Source organism: Planococcus citri, chromosome 4 (assembly GCF_950023065.1).
Source record: "Planococcus citri chromosome 4, ihPlaCitr1.1, whole genome shotgun sequence".
Classification (NCBI taxonomy): Eukaryota; Metazoa; Arthropoda; class Insecta; order Hemiptera; family Pseudococcidae; genus Planococcus; species Planococcus citri.
Window position 1 is genome coordinate 17006548 of NC_088680.1, and position 15219 is coordinate 17021766.

General features: G+C 34.2%; 1 protein-coding gene across 2 annotated transcripts in view; it reads left to right on the forward strand.

Moving 5' to 3' along the window:
* LOC135843976 (histone-lysine N-methyltransferase, H3 lysine-79 specific-like) overlaps positions 1-15219 on the forward strand; it is an 87104-nt gene that overhangs the window by 50710 nt on the left and 21175 nt on the right. For both annotated transcript variants that reach the window (XM_065362048.1, XM_065362047.1), the window contains exons 5-8: positions 6987-7121; positions 13299-13484; positions 13599-13866; positions 13978-14084. In XM_065362048.1, coding sequence (XP_065218120.1) covers positions 6987-7121; positions 13299-13484; positions 13599-13866; positions 13978-14084 — 696 coding nt within the window. The remainder of the gene's footprint in view (positions 1-6986; positions 7122-13298; positions 13485-13598; positions 13867-13977; positions 14085-15219) is intronic.

A 15219-nucleotide genomic window follows, 5' to 3' on the forward strand; every position in this document is an offset into this window, starting at 1 on the left:
CCAAAATTTTCAAAGGGTCTCTTAAGTCTCATATTCTGCCAAAATTGTCAAAATTACTGGAAAAAAGTCTTGTTTGATGTCAAAGTTGTTCAAAAAGCCTGTTTTTCGGTCAAAATTGTCAGAAACTTTTGTCTTTGTAAAAATTTGACGGAAAGTCTTTTTTTTCAAAATTGTCAAAACTGCCAAAAAGAGTCATGTTTTTGCCGAAGTTGTCGAAAAAATCCTGTGTGTTCATCTCAACTGTCAAAAGGTCCCATTTCTGCCAGAATTGTCGAAAAGTCTCATTTTTGGCCCAAATTGTCAAAAGATTAATGTTTTTTGCCAACATTTTCAGAAGGGTTCTATTTTTTTGGTCAAAATTGTGAAAAAGTTCCATTTTTGTGAAAATGGTCAAAAACAGTCAAAAAAGTCATGTTTTTTGCCAAAATTATCAAAAAAGATCAGTTCATGTGTCAAAATTATTGAAAAGTCTTATTTTTAGCCAAAATTGTCAAGAACTCACTTTTTTTGTGAAAAATGTATTTTATTTTTTGTCAAAATTCTGAATAGGGAACAATTTTTGCGAAAGTTGCTAAGAAAAATTCGTTTATTGCCAAGAAGTGCTCCATTTTATTGGCAAAAGTTCAATGAAATCCTGTGTTTTTTTTGCCTGAAAATGGCTTTAAAAAAGTCTTGCTAAAATTGCTTAAAATCTTATTTCTTTGCAAAAATTGGTAGAAAGACTCATTTCTAACCAAATTGTCTGAAAATTCTGTTTTTTTTTGTCAAAATTATTAGAAAATTCACATTTTGGCCAAAATTGTCAAAGTCTCATTTTTGTCTGAATTCAAAAAGTCTCATTTTCTGCCAAAATTGTAAAGAAACGCCCAATTTTCTGACAAAAATCCAACAAAATAATGTTGTTTTTTTGCCTAAGTTAATGAAAAAAAGTCCGGCTGAAATTGCTTAAAATTTTGTTTCTTAGCAAAAATTGGTAGAAAGACTCATTTTCTATCCAAATTGTCGAAAAGTTCTGTTTTTTTGTCGAAATTATTAAAAAATTCACATTTTGGCCAGAATTGTCAAAAAGTCTCAAATTTTTGCCAAAATTGTCTAAAGTCTCAATTTTTTGCCAAAATTGTCAAAAATGTTTGTTTTTTTGCCAAAATTGTCGAGAAATGTCTCAATTTTTTATCGAAAATGCAATAAAATTTTGTTTTGTTTTTTTGCCTGAATGATTAAAAAAAGGTCACATGTTATGTCAAAATTACCTAAAAAAAAATTTTATTTGCAAAAATTGGCAGAGAGATTTGTTTTTTGTCTCAAATCGTCCAAAAATACCGAATTCTGCACATTCTGATTTCTTTTAGTTCTCATTGAAAATGGATACGTTTTGACCCAAAAAATTCAGCCTTAAATAAATGTGAACTCTCCTCTATTGAAACATTTGAAAAAAATGACCTGCCAGAAGTTTTGCTTCGGCATATTGTCCCAATTGTTGGACGTAGGTAGCTATTGGTGGAGGAAAAGGTAGAAGTTTCGAAAGGCTAATCAGATATAGAGTAGCAGATGAGGAATTGATTGAAGAGACTTGTGTGCCTTAAGCTCACGTGGAGCAGATCACGAGGAATCGAATGCTTAGATGGTTTGTGGCTATTGTGAGTCTAGTCTGAACGATATGGTTAGGGAACGTCAAGATGGCTCCAGATCTAGAGATTTTTGATCCCTTGAATAGCTCTAAAAATTTTGTTTCTCGAACTTGAATTTACTAAGGACTAAGGTTGAAAACTGAATGAAATAGGATGCAGACGAAGAGACTCGTGGATACAGATGACACAAAACATATCGTGCGAAGAAATAACCTTTGGAGTTTGGTAGTTGAAAAATTATCATTTTTGATAATTCTTAGCCCTGAACTATTGTTCTTTTCTGCCCTGTGAAATGAATAGTATAGGCTTACTGTCATCCTATCAGTCTATCTCTAGTATAGTCTATACAAAGTAGCATCACCAAGTTTATCACCATTCACCAGCGAACCGATCGGATCACCCTTATATGGTGGTGTTTCCTCCTCACTCCATCTCTTTCCTTAGGCTGTTGTTACGGTTATTGATGTGACTCTTGACGGCCATCAAGAACGGTCAATGTTCAAATAAAACAAACACGTGGTCGAGTTGGAGTTCATTGAGGGTAATTTCGTTACGAGGAGGTCACATTGCATGTGGGTGAGATGGATTTACACGGTGTATAATTGACTGTGAAAGAAAACACTTCTTGTTTACACAGAATAGTATTGATAACCTGATTGGCGGCTATGACCAATGTCGAAGCGATAAATCGAAGGATAGTGGCGATGGTTCAGTGCCCGGTAACATTATATTGTGTTATGTTATCTAAGTTCTTCTACATATTATGTACCGTACGTGTTATCACCACGTTAAAAAGTAAAGACAAAAGTGAAATAAAAAATGATAAAAAAAAAATACAAAGTTGAAAACTAAAGCGGGGAAAATTACGATAAAAGCATGTGCAACTGCGGATAATTCTTGGCTATTACACGAGTAATACTATGTAATAATATGTGCTCTGTATTCGACAAATAATGTGAAAAAAAAGAGGACGAGATTCGACCACGTGATTAAATAGGGGTGTTTATAGCCACCTGCTGATGCAGGCTTCTGGCTGTGTGTAATTGGGAGCCGAGCCGAGTACGGTAGGATGACGCGACGCTGCTGTAAGCACCGACAGCCATGGAATACCGTTCGCGAATGGTTTTTTTGGGTCACTGGTTCGTCATCGCGTTGTGATCGAGTTATGCGTATCTATGGCAGAGGATGTGTATCTGTGTGCATAATACTGACGAGCTTTATTATTGAATGCAAGAGTGGACGCTGCACGAGATAGTATATGACGTAGAACGACTAAGTATTTCCTTACCGGCGAATTAATCTATTTGTAAAATGGAGTATGGTGCTATGGAAGACTGAACTGAAGAAAGAGAGAGCGAACAGGGAAACATGTGCATTGTGCAATGAGGCGATTACGTAGGAGATGTGTGTGTGTATGTGTGTGTAAGCGACCCTTCTTTTGGTGGTGATTTAATCGATGATTATTCGCGATGTCATTGTTGTATTACAACCCCAGCTTTATTGAAGAGAAATGTTTGGTAATATGAGATGGTCTTGGTCTTGGGAATCGTATTGTAGTACATTGTTCAGTTTTCGCATTATTTTTTCGAATTGGCGTTTTGTTTTCGATGATTTTCGTGCAAGTTTGGCTAATTTCTCGATAAATTTTGCGAGATGTCCATCTTATATCACTTGATTTTCGTGAATATTTATGAAGCATTTATCAAATTTTAATACTTTTTAGATTGTTCTTGTTGTGCCAATTTTTCACCACTTTCGATTACTTCTTTTTGCAAATTTTGCTTCTGTGCTAGGATTTTTGGAAATTTGATCATTTTTTGGGCCGTTTCTGCAATGTTTGATGAATGGTACTTCATTTTTGTATAAATTTTGAAAAAAAAATTGTTGATTTTTTGTGCAATCTAGGTAAAATTTGAATTTCTACATCATTAATTGTGGTGGTGGTACTGCGACTTTTTCTCTTACACATTTTCTCTAAAATAAGTTTTTCTAATAGAGAATTTATCTAACGTTAATTTTTCTAAAACACATAATTATTTTCTTCTAAAAATTTTGCCAACATTATTTTTTCTCTGAAACATATGTACTTAAAAGTATGAAAATTTATCATTTTTGTGCCTGAATTTCTCTAAATATAATTTCTTTTTTCAAAAAAAACCTCTGAAAACGTCGTAGAATCTAATTTTTAAATGAATCATTCGCGAACGAATTGATTCATTTTTTAGTGAATCATTCGCGAACGTCTTGATCCATTTTTCAGTGAATCATTCTCGAACGAATTGATTGATTTTTTAGTGAATCATTCACGAACGAATTGATTCATTTTTTACTGAATCATTCGTGAAAGAATTGATTCATTTTTCAGTGAATCATTCGCGAACGAATTGATTCATTTTTTAGTAAATGATTCGCGAACGAATTGATTCATTTTTTTGTAAATGATTCGCGAACGAATTGATTCATTTGTCAGTGAATCATTCACGAACGAATTGATTCATTTTTCAGTGAGTGAATCATTCGCGAAAGAATTGATCTATTTTTCAGTGAATCATTCGCGAACGAATTGATTCATTTTTTAGTAGATGATCCGCGAAAGAATTGATTCATTTTTCAGTGAATCATTCACGAACGAATTTATTTATTTTTCAGTGAGTGAATCATTGATTTATTTTTTAGTAAATGATTCGCGAACGAATTGATTCATTATTTTGTGAATCATTCCCGAACAAATTGATTGATTTTTTTGTGAATCATTCGCGAACGAATTAATTCATTTTTTACTGAATCATTCGCGAAAGAATTGATTCATTTTACAGTGAATCATTCACGAACGAATTTATTTATTTTTCAGTGAGTGAATCATTCACGAACGAATTGATTCATTTTTTAGTAAATGATTCGCGAACGAATTGATTCATTTTTTAGTGAATCATTCGCGAACGAATTGATTCATTTACTCAATTTTTGGTGACTCGTTCACGAACGAATCGATTCATTTACTCAATTTTTGGTAAATCATTCGCGAACGAAAATTGAGTACGAGCCTTGCAATTTTCTATCAATTTTCAACGATTATCAAATTTTATAATTTTCTTGTTGGTGAAAAGAGAGCTGTTTGAATTTTGTACAATTTTTTGTCATATTTTTGAGTTTCAACTTGATTCTGAATAACTTTTTTGCAAATTTACTGATTTTTTCTGAAATTTATGGAATTTTTTTCGTCCTTGAAATTCAATGTTACCTTACCAACGTTGGCAAGATTCAAAAAAGGTGACATGATGGAAGGTCGATGAAAAAATCTTGTGATTCGGATTTCCCCTGCCTCGCCTCTCCCATCTTCAATAAACCTCCTCAATTTCACCCCACAAGTCACAAACAACGACGTCAAATATTTACAAATTTTTTTCTTCAAATTCCTGTGTGTAAATTACAAAACGAAATATTTGTCAATTTGTTAACTCTGCATATAAAGTACCACATTGGATTCCACATACATTGTTGCATGCATCGCGTATGATGTCTTTGTGGCCATGGAGAAGCGATTACTGCGGGCATTTGGGGGGTTTGAGGAGAGAAAAGAGAAGCAAAGAGCCTCGTAATAAAGTGCATTTTCAAGGATGATGAGTATTTGCGGCGACAACAATGATCGTTTGTACTACAACGATGGTATTTTTATATGTATTTTCGCTCGTACAAATGTACTCGTCCGTACACATGTGATTTTTTTCCATCATTATTATTTGAATATTCGGACTAATTATACCGATGTATGATGAAGTGGTGGTGGCGGTGGCAGCAGCAGCAGTGAGAACGACACAGAGAGATGGACTGTGGATACGATATGATGATGGTGTCGAATCGAGTATACGAAGAGTAAACGAGGCGCCGAGCAAGTTCACGATAATGAATTTAACCTCGTTCGATGTACAGTACACGATACTCTGTGCGGTGTATAGTTAGAGTGAGGGATTCGAGCGTGGTGAAGTGGTCTCGGGGGGCACGATGCGTGAAAATGTAGAAGAGATACAAAACGCTGATGGATGTAAATTGCTTTTACGTAGATTTTTCCACGTGGCTGTGCGCAAGAGCTGGGAAAAATGTTAATCGACGAACTGACGAAGAGTACGCTCGTGTAATTTGTGTTCAAGTACGACCCCTCCCCCGCCCCCAACCTCCGACCTTTCCGAAAGCCCTATCCGAGCAACGACCGTTGCGATGCGAAAAAAAAGGCGCGAAAGCGTAGCAGATGGAAAATAAATTATCGAGTTTTACGACGATGACGACGACGAGGACGCGTCGATATCGCGAGTTTTCCGAGCTTTTTAAAAAAAATAACCGAAAAAGGGTCGTCGTTTTGATGTAAATTAGCCCGAGCTTAACAGCTTAAGCAGTTTAAAGACGACGAGAGCAACGTACGAGCCTTATTTCAGAGAGCAGATTAACCGCGATGGTATTGCTGCAAGTGGAAGAGAGTTTTTCATTATGTTGTTTTCTTCGACTATTCATTAATGACTGACTTGAGACGATAGAGTAGCACCTTGCAGATGGGTAGATCGTCGTAGTCGTCGTCGTTTGGCAGGTGTTGTAAATTATCATAGCTATACTTACACATATGATGGCAACAGCGGTTAGTTGGTTTTTTAGCTTAGGAAATATCTACATTTCGAGATATTAAGAGAGAGATAGAGGTATATGGGGGAAAAAACGGAGGTATTTAATATATTATCGATGTGAGACAGTTTCACTACCAACCGGTGGCAATAGAGCTGGCGGTGCCGTCAAATATACCAGTAGAAGAAGAAGAAACCCTTAACGAAAGATAGCACGTGCCCGGTGTCTTTTTCTTTAAAATTTACAGCTGCTCTGTGAGGTCTTGAGACGAATATTTCTTCTTGTATCTTGCAAAGAGCTAAGCAAATCTTACTCTGTATAGTGTGGAAATCATCGAAAGTAGTTGTAGTTTTGGAAGATGATGATTACCACAGCGTAAGAGCAAAGACGACAGATGGTCGTCTTGTTCATGTTTTGTATATCGTGTAAGCGATACACGTCCTAGAGTACCTTGTGTCAGTGTGTGTTTTGTTCCTTCCTGAACGTCCATCGTCCATCAGTCGACGATGGCCGTTGGCTATATGGCGCTTAATGTTTATCGTTTGTGGGCATTTAAAGACTGGGACGTGATACATATAAAAATACACGATGTTAAAATTATTACTTATTATACAACGTTTCATTCTTCGCATGTCGATATACTAGTCTAGATAAAACTAAACTATAAGCAAATGAAAAATACATAAAATAAACCAGAAAGAGGTGCTAATGACACGTTTTTTGTTGTTCTGTTTTATTTCATTACAGTCGAAAGGCACGTCGTTACAAAGGCTAAGCAAACATCCGTCGCGAGGATTACTCAGACATATTCTGGCGCAAGTTTACAACTCAGCAGTCACCGATCCTGATAGATTGAATCAATACGAGCCCTTTTCGCCGGAGGTAAGTCGATTGTAGGCCGATTGTTGTAGGAGGTAGTATATGGTGCATGGTGTATCTACGAGTACTCGTATCTATCCCACCATGTAGGTAGATCGAGCAACGTTTTGATTGATTGTTAAGGTCAATATCTATATATTAAAATTATGACCGGATTCTTGTGACAGCGAGATCTCAGGAACGGCTGAACCGATTTTGATCGACGATATTAAAATTATGACCGGATTCTTGTGACAGCGAGATCTCAGGAACGGCTGAACCGATTTTGATCGACGAAGTCTCAAAAAAAAGCTTTTGACCCGTAGATGTGCAGGTTTTAATCAAAAGTTCAAAAAGTTGCGCCGTAAAGCTCGAAAAAGCTCAATAATTGATTTTTGTCCATACGTAGCGCTTTCGACGTATACACAGTAGTACGTATATTATACCTTGAAAGAGCATCTAAAAAAGTCATATGTTGAAGAAAAAAGTTCACAAAAAAGTTGTGCCTTAAAGCTCAAAAAAGCTCAATAATTGATTTTTGTCTATACGTAGCCAACTTGAGGTATACAGAGAAGTACGTATATTATACCTTGAAAGAGCATCAAAAGAAGTCAAATGTCGAAGAAAAAAGTTCATAAAAAAGTTGCGCCATAAAGCTCAAAAAAGCTCAATAATTGATTTTAGCCTATATGTAGCATATGTCACGCATTCACAGTAGTACGTATATTATACCTTGAAAGAGCATCTAAAAAAGTCAAATGTTGAAGAAAAAAGTTCACAAAAAATTTGTGCTTTAAAACTCAAAAAAAGCTCAATATCTATATATTAATAGCAAGGTGTTTTTTTTGTGATTGTTCGTTTGGAAGAACCGCCGAACCGATTTTGTTCGACGATGTCTCAAAAAAAAGCTTTTGACCCGTAGATGTGCAGGTTTTGGTCAAAAGTTCAAAAAGTTTTGAAAAAAGCTCAAAAATTGATACAGTATAAACAAGCGTGACGATGTATACGCGAAAGTACGTATGGTCCACCTAGAAAGAGCTTGCCAAAAAATACTTTTTGACCATATTTGTTAAGTTTTATAAAAAACTTGAAGCTCGAAAAAGTTGAAAAAGCTTTGTACATGACATAAACAATTAGAATTCTTCAATACCCCATAAACATTTTAAATTACGTAAGAGGTCTACCCAGAAAGTGCTTGCCAAAAACTACTTTTTGGCCATATTCGTAAAGTTTTGAAAAAAGCTTAAAGCTCAAAAAAGCTCAAATGTCAAATTTTCCTTATATTATATTGCGTAATATGTCGATTGATATGTTTTCGAGGTCGTAGAGTTCGAATCTGGAGTCAGTTTTTTGGTGGGGTTGTGGTATCAAAACTTTGGAAAGTTCTGATTAAAGCTTTGAAAAGCTTCAAAAAGTTCAAGGCAGTATAAATGACTGTGTCGATGTATACGCGCAAGTACGTATAGTGTACCTAGAAAGAGCTTGCCAAAAAATATTTTTTGACCATATTTGTAGAATTTTGGAAAAAGTTCAAAGCTCGAAAAAGTTCAAAAAACGTTATACATGACATAAACAATTAGAATTTTTCAGTACCCAATAACTATTTTAATGTATGTATGGCCTACCTAGAATGTGCTTGCCAAAAATACTTTTTTACCATATTCGTAAAGTTTTGAAAAAAGCTTAAAGTTCAAAAAAGCTCAAATGTCAAATGTGTCTTATATTATTGTGTGATATGTCGATTGATATGTTTTCGAGGTCGTAGAGTTCGAATCTAGAGTTATTTTTTTGGTGAGGTTGTGGGGTGAGGCATGGAGGAGCTTAAAGCTTTAAAAAGTTCAAAAAGTGTCATACTTCATAAGAACAATTAAAATTCTCCAGTGTCCAATGAATATTTTAAGTATGTATAGTCTCCCTAAAAAGAGCTCCCCAAAAAATACTTTTTGACCATTTTTGCAAAATTCTGAAGGAAGCTTAAAGCTGAAAAAAGTTCAAAAAGCTTCAGATATGATGTAAAAATTAGAATACTCCAGTGCCCAATGAATATTTTAAAGTATGTATATTGTGTAGTCTACCTATATTGAGCTTACCAAAAAATACTTTTTGACCATATTCGTGAAATTTTGAAGAAAGCTTAAAGCTGAAAATTTTTTAGAAAGCTTCAGATATGACATAAAAAATTAGTATTCTCCTGTACCGAACCAATTTAGAGTACTCATAGTCTACTTAGAAAAAGCTTGCCATAAAATACATTTTGACACATTCGCAGTTTTGAAGAAAGCTTAAATGAAATCCTAAAGCTTAAAAAACATGAAAAAGCTTCATACAATCAGTATTCTCTACTACTCAATAATATTTTAATTTGAAAATAGCTTTTAAACTTTAGTTGTGATGGTTTTTATCAAAAGTTGAAAAGTTTCTGAAGGGAGCTTTAAAAAGTTTTTAAATAGCTCAAAACAGAAAAACAACGGTGTTGATGTACACATGAAAAAGTGCTATTTTTAGCACATTGGGTATCAAAATTAATCCTGGAACCATGGTTTCATTTCTTTGAGTTCTGGAGTGGTTATATCTAGCATCTCACTTTTTCATCAACTTATGCAAGTTTCGGACTATTTGGGAAAATCTCTACTGTTATATGTAGGAGTTTAGATTTTTCAACTGAGGGGTTGAATTTTTTTTGTGAGTCCTTGACAAAATTAGAATCACGTTTTAAGGAAATTCCTAATTGCATTTTTGACTCGGAAATCTTGGAATATTTCTAAAATTGTGTCAAGTAAGTATTTTATTGAAGTATTCTCCAGTACCGAACCAATATTTAGAATGTTCATAGTCTGCTTAGAAAAAGCTTGCCATAAAATACATTTTGACACATTCGCAGTTTTGAAGAAAGCTTAAAAAAGTTCTAGGTCTAAGTTAAGTGAAACTTTGAAATTTTCAGTTATGTGGTATTAGATCCAATCCGATGTGTTAGTTTCATTTCAACTGTAGGAAAAAAAAACAAGTATTTTTGGAATTTTTCAGCAACTTCTGCTAAAAAAGTGATAAGTAGGTAGCCTAATTCGCAATTTCGCCTAAAACTTGAAATTTTTGCCAACTTTAAATGAAACCATGACTTTTCAGGAAATTGTTATAAGAAAGCTGATACCTACTTTTTTTCAATTTTTGTAGAAAAGTAGGACATTATTTTAATGAATGATAAAGCGATGACAGAGTGATGCTTTTCAGGATATTTTAGAGAACAATTTACGCTTTGGGTTATTTTTGATGAAAAAGTAAGAATTATTGGAATTTTTGCTTTGAAACAATTTTTTTTTCTGTCAATTATTAAAACAGCCATAAACTTTCACAATTTCCGGCAAAAAGCAACAATAACAATGTTAGCAAAAAGCAAGACTTTTTGGGAATTATAGGCGAAAAAAGATACTTTCAAAATTTTCAAAATGAACAATTCACGTCTATGAAGAGGAGCGCAATATGCGCGAAAAACGGGTTATCTAGTTACCATTATTAGGACGGAAGTTGAACTATCTACGTTTACTGAATCGGTAATCGCAGGTAGCATAACGCCGGGAGGTTTTTAAATGTGGTGAAAATTGGTGAAAAGTGTCTAGACGAGGGTTACCTGTTGTTTAGGTAGATTTTTTAGGCACGATGTGGTTGGAAAAATTGATGTGGAATGGCTAAATTTGGGTATTTAGGGCGATTACCGTTGATTACCCCGTAATTACCATTAATTACCGAGAAACGCGAAGAATTACCGCTTATTGTTGAGTATTTACCGGTAATTACCGTATTTTACGGTTTTTACCGGTAATCAACGGACGTGACTGTTCAATGTTCATACTTTTTGCCTGCTGTCAGTTGTCAAATTACCATTTTTGAAATCTTGATTTCCGAGTAATTACCCTTTGTCGGGTAATTACGGGTTATACGAGTAATTACCGATTTTTGAGTGTAATTACGCCGTAATTACCTGTTACCGAGTGTAATTATTCGTAATTCAAAGTAATTACCATTAATTATTTTCCGATTAATTGATTGCTGCTTCTAATAGTTCTAATTAGTTCTGCACAAAGATATTTACCGTGTAATTTACTCGTAATGGTTGGTAATTTACGCGAATTACGGGTAATTCCTTGTAGAAATGAGTAATAAAGTAGTAATTACTTCATTTTTCAGTAATATTGTGCGTAGAATTGTTACAGCACTATTTTGAACCTTTGATTGTTGGTTATGATTAATGTATTCATGATAGAGTATTCACATTTTGAAAGAAAGTACGGTAACACGGTGGTAATTACGCGCGTTTGCGGCAAATAATGGTAAATTAGCGGTATATTAGATGAGTTCGAATTCAGGAGAGTCAGTCTAACGGTATTTTTAGTGAATTTGTCCATTTGAGCAGGGTGTCCAACTTTCCATTCTCTGGAAAACTCTTGAAAAGCAGAGGGAAATTCAAAAAAATTTGTTCTCTTGGTGAAGTCACGGAAATGTTCAGGAATAATTTAAAAATTTTCGCTCCCAAATCCAGTAATTTAATAATTAGGAAATACTACGGCATTTTTACCTAATTTGTAAAAAAGCACAATTTTCTAACAACATTTGTGAAAATTGTCAAAAAGGTTCTGATTTTTTTCCAAAATATTCTAGAAGGATCTTTTTTCTGTCAAAATTATCAGAAAGTCTCGTTTTTTGGCAGGATTGTCAGAATTGCCTGAAAAAAGTCCCGTTTTGTGCCAAAATTGTTGAAAATTCTGTTTTTTGGTCAAAATGGTCGAAACTGTAAAAAAAATCTTGTTTTTTTTCGAAATTGTCAAAACTGCCAAAAAATTAATCTTTTGCCAAAATTGTCAAAAAAATCCTGTTTATTCATCAAAATTATCAAAAAATCACATTTTTGCCAAAATTGTCAAAAAGTCTTCGTTTTTGCTAAATTTCCGAGAAATTCCTGTTTTTTTGCCTCAACATTTAATGAGTATTTGAGTTTTTTGCTTTAGTTGTCTTCTAAAAAATCGTGTGTATTTTTGAAATTACCAAAAGGGCCATGTTTTTTGACAAAAATACAAAAATTGTAATTTTGGCTTGAATTTTCAAAAGCAAGAAAATTGCCAAAAAGTTCGTAATTTTCTTCGAATAGCCGAGAAAGCTTTTGGTCTTCGTCAAAATTGTCAAAAAGTCCTAATCTTTTTCAAAAAAGGTCATGTTTTTTTCAAAAATGGCCCAATAAGCCATGTTTTTGCAAAAATTGACGAAAATTCTTGTGTTTTGCCTTTTTTTTTTTTTACAAAATAGACCGATGTTCTGTTCTTGTTTAAAATATCCTAGTTTCTGCCAAAATTGCCGAAAATTGTCTCATTTTTGTCAAAATTGTCCAAATATGCAATTTTTTTGTAAAATTTTGGAAAGTCCTGTTTTTTTTGTCAAAATTACAAGAAAGTCCTATTTTTTTGCTAAAATACCACTTGTTTTGTTTTCTATTTCCTCAATTAGTTAGTGTAATTTTCCATTTATTTATTCATTTTTCATTTCTTGTAGTTCTCTATAAAAAAAAAAAATTTTGACGACCAAAAAAAACGAAAAATTGGTCTGAAAAGTCTAGAAAAATGATTTCTTCAAATTAATGGACATTGGACAGTTGGACACCTTATTCAGAATGTAGTTGAAAGTTGAGTGAATTATGGAATTGGTGTTCGAAAATCTTGCATTCAAACGTTCGATTGAGTGAAATAATAAATGCTTCTTGGTGTCTCTTTTCAACATATTGTTCTATTGCCTTTGATTCCTCACGATCACCTTCCTTCTCCCATTTCATCATTATCATAATTTCATTTAATCATTCGTATACCTGATTATTGCTTTATTAGTTTGATTGTACTACCTATGTGTCCATTTTATGATGTTTCATTGAATCCGGACGTGAATATAAGTAAATGGGTTAACATACGAATTGTCTAAAAGATCTTATCATTCATTTCCCTTTCATATTCATGTAGGGGAGTTCACAGAGGTTCAGAGCGTAACAAATTTCTTTCATAAGTTTTTGAAATAGACTGGAGTAGGCTATGAGATTTCTTGTATATATTAATGTACATTTCATGTATATAAAATATATTATTTTTTCGGGGAATAAGATCAACAGCAAGAGGCCTTTTCGATGTATTAGACATCTAATGTACATTTGTTTGGATACGTTTACAGGTGTACGGAGAAACGTCGTACGATTTGATCTGCCAGATGATCGACCAGATAAACATCACCAAAGAAGACGTGTTCATCGATTTAGGATCGGGCGTAGGTCAGGTGGTACTTCAAATGGCAGCAGCTACGCCCTGTAAATTTTGCTGGGGTGTTGAGAAAGCAGATATTCCATCGAGATACGCCGAAGTACGTGTTTTTCCTCTATCCCCTCCTGCACCCTCGTGTACAATTTAATTACCTGTATTGAAAAAATGATGAACGCGAATAATATGATCGATTTGTTTTTTTTTTTACGTGTAGGATATGAATGTGAATTTCAAGAAATGGATGGGATGGTACGGTAAAGTGCACGGCGAATATAAGCTAATGAAAGGCGATTTTTTCGAACCCGAGCACCGAGATAAGATCACCAACGCTACGATCGTATTCGTGAATAATTTTGCATTTGGGCCTACGGTTGATCACATGTTGAAGGAGAGGTTCGCCGATTTGAAAGATGGCGCCAGGATTGTATCGTCTAAATCGTTCTGCCCGTTGAATTTCCGAATAACCGATCGTAATCTGAGCGGTGAGTAATATTTACTGAGACGTGAAGCGTTATATCAATTTATATTTTGTATATAATACGTTGTGAGGTAATTTGTTATATTAATCATCGGTGTTTTGCGTTCTGATTTAGATATCGGTACAATTATGCACGTGACGGAAATGGCTCCGTTGAAAGGATCCGTCTCGTGGACTGGCAAACCGGTATCGTACTATTTGCATGTCATCGATCGCACAAAGGTGAGTTTATTCGATCAAATTCACGTTCAAATAGAGGATTAGAGGTGTAGATGACGTTCTTGGAAGATTCCTTTTATTTTTTTCGTAGTATGTCAGTGTCATATTTTTGAAATTGATTCACACTTTTTACAAGGAGATTATCTGTTTGAGTAAAAAAAATCAAAATTTCGCCAAATTGACCTAGAAAGATGAAACTTGATAATCACCATATTTTCGATCCCTCGAATCGGTTGGAAATAGTTTCGAAAAGTTTTGTGAATGATTCACCAAAAATTGAATAAATTGATCGATTCGTCCGCGAACGAGTCATTTATATGGATCAATTCGTTCGCGAATGATTCGTCAGAAATTTATTTGAAATATTTGGATGGATCGATTCGTTTGCGAATGATTCACCAAAAATGATTAAATTTGTTTGCCAATGATTTACCAAAAATTATTCACTTCGTTCGCGAATGATTTACCACAATTATTCAATTCGTTCGCGAATGATTTACCAAAATTTATTCAATTCGTTCGCGAATGATTCATCAAAAATCAATTAAATAAATCGACTTGTTGGCGAACGAGTCACTTATATGAATCAATTCGTTCGCGAATGATTCACCAAAAATCAAATAAATGGATCGACTATGAATCAATTCGTTCGCGAATGATTCACCAAAAATCAATTGAATAAATCGATTCGTTCGCGAACGAGTCACTTATACAAATCAATTCGTTCGAGAACTATTCACCAAAAATTATTCTATTCGTTCGCGAATGATTCATTAAAAACTATTGTATTCGTTCAGGACTGATTCGCCAACAATTAATCTATTCGTTCGTGAATGATTCATTAAAAACTATTGTATTCGTTCGTGAATGATTCACTATAAATTGATTATTCCGTTCGCGAATGATTCGCATAGAAATCAATTAATTTGTTCAATCACCAATCGTTTGTAAATGATTCAATTCGATTCGCTTGAAAACAGATCAATTCCTATCCATTGTTCTACAAAAACCGAATCAATGTCTCAAAAAAATTTTGAAGTGTCCGAAAACATAATTGAAAAACGAAAAATTGAAATGACGAGTTTTGGCCGGCTCTCCCCCTCCTCTCCACCCAAATGTGAACTTTGTGAAAAATGTC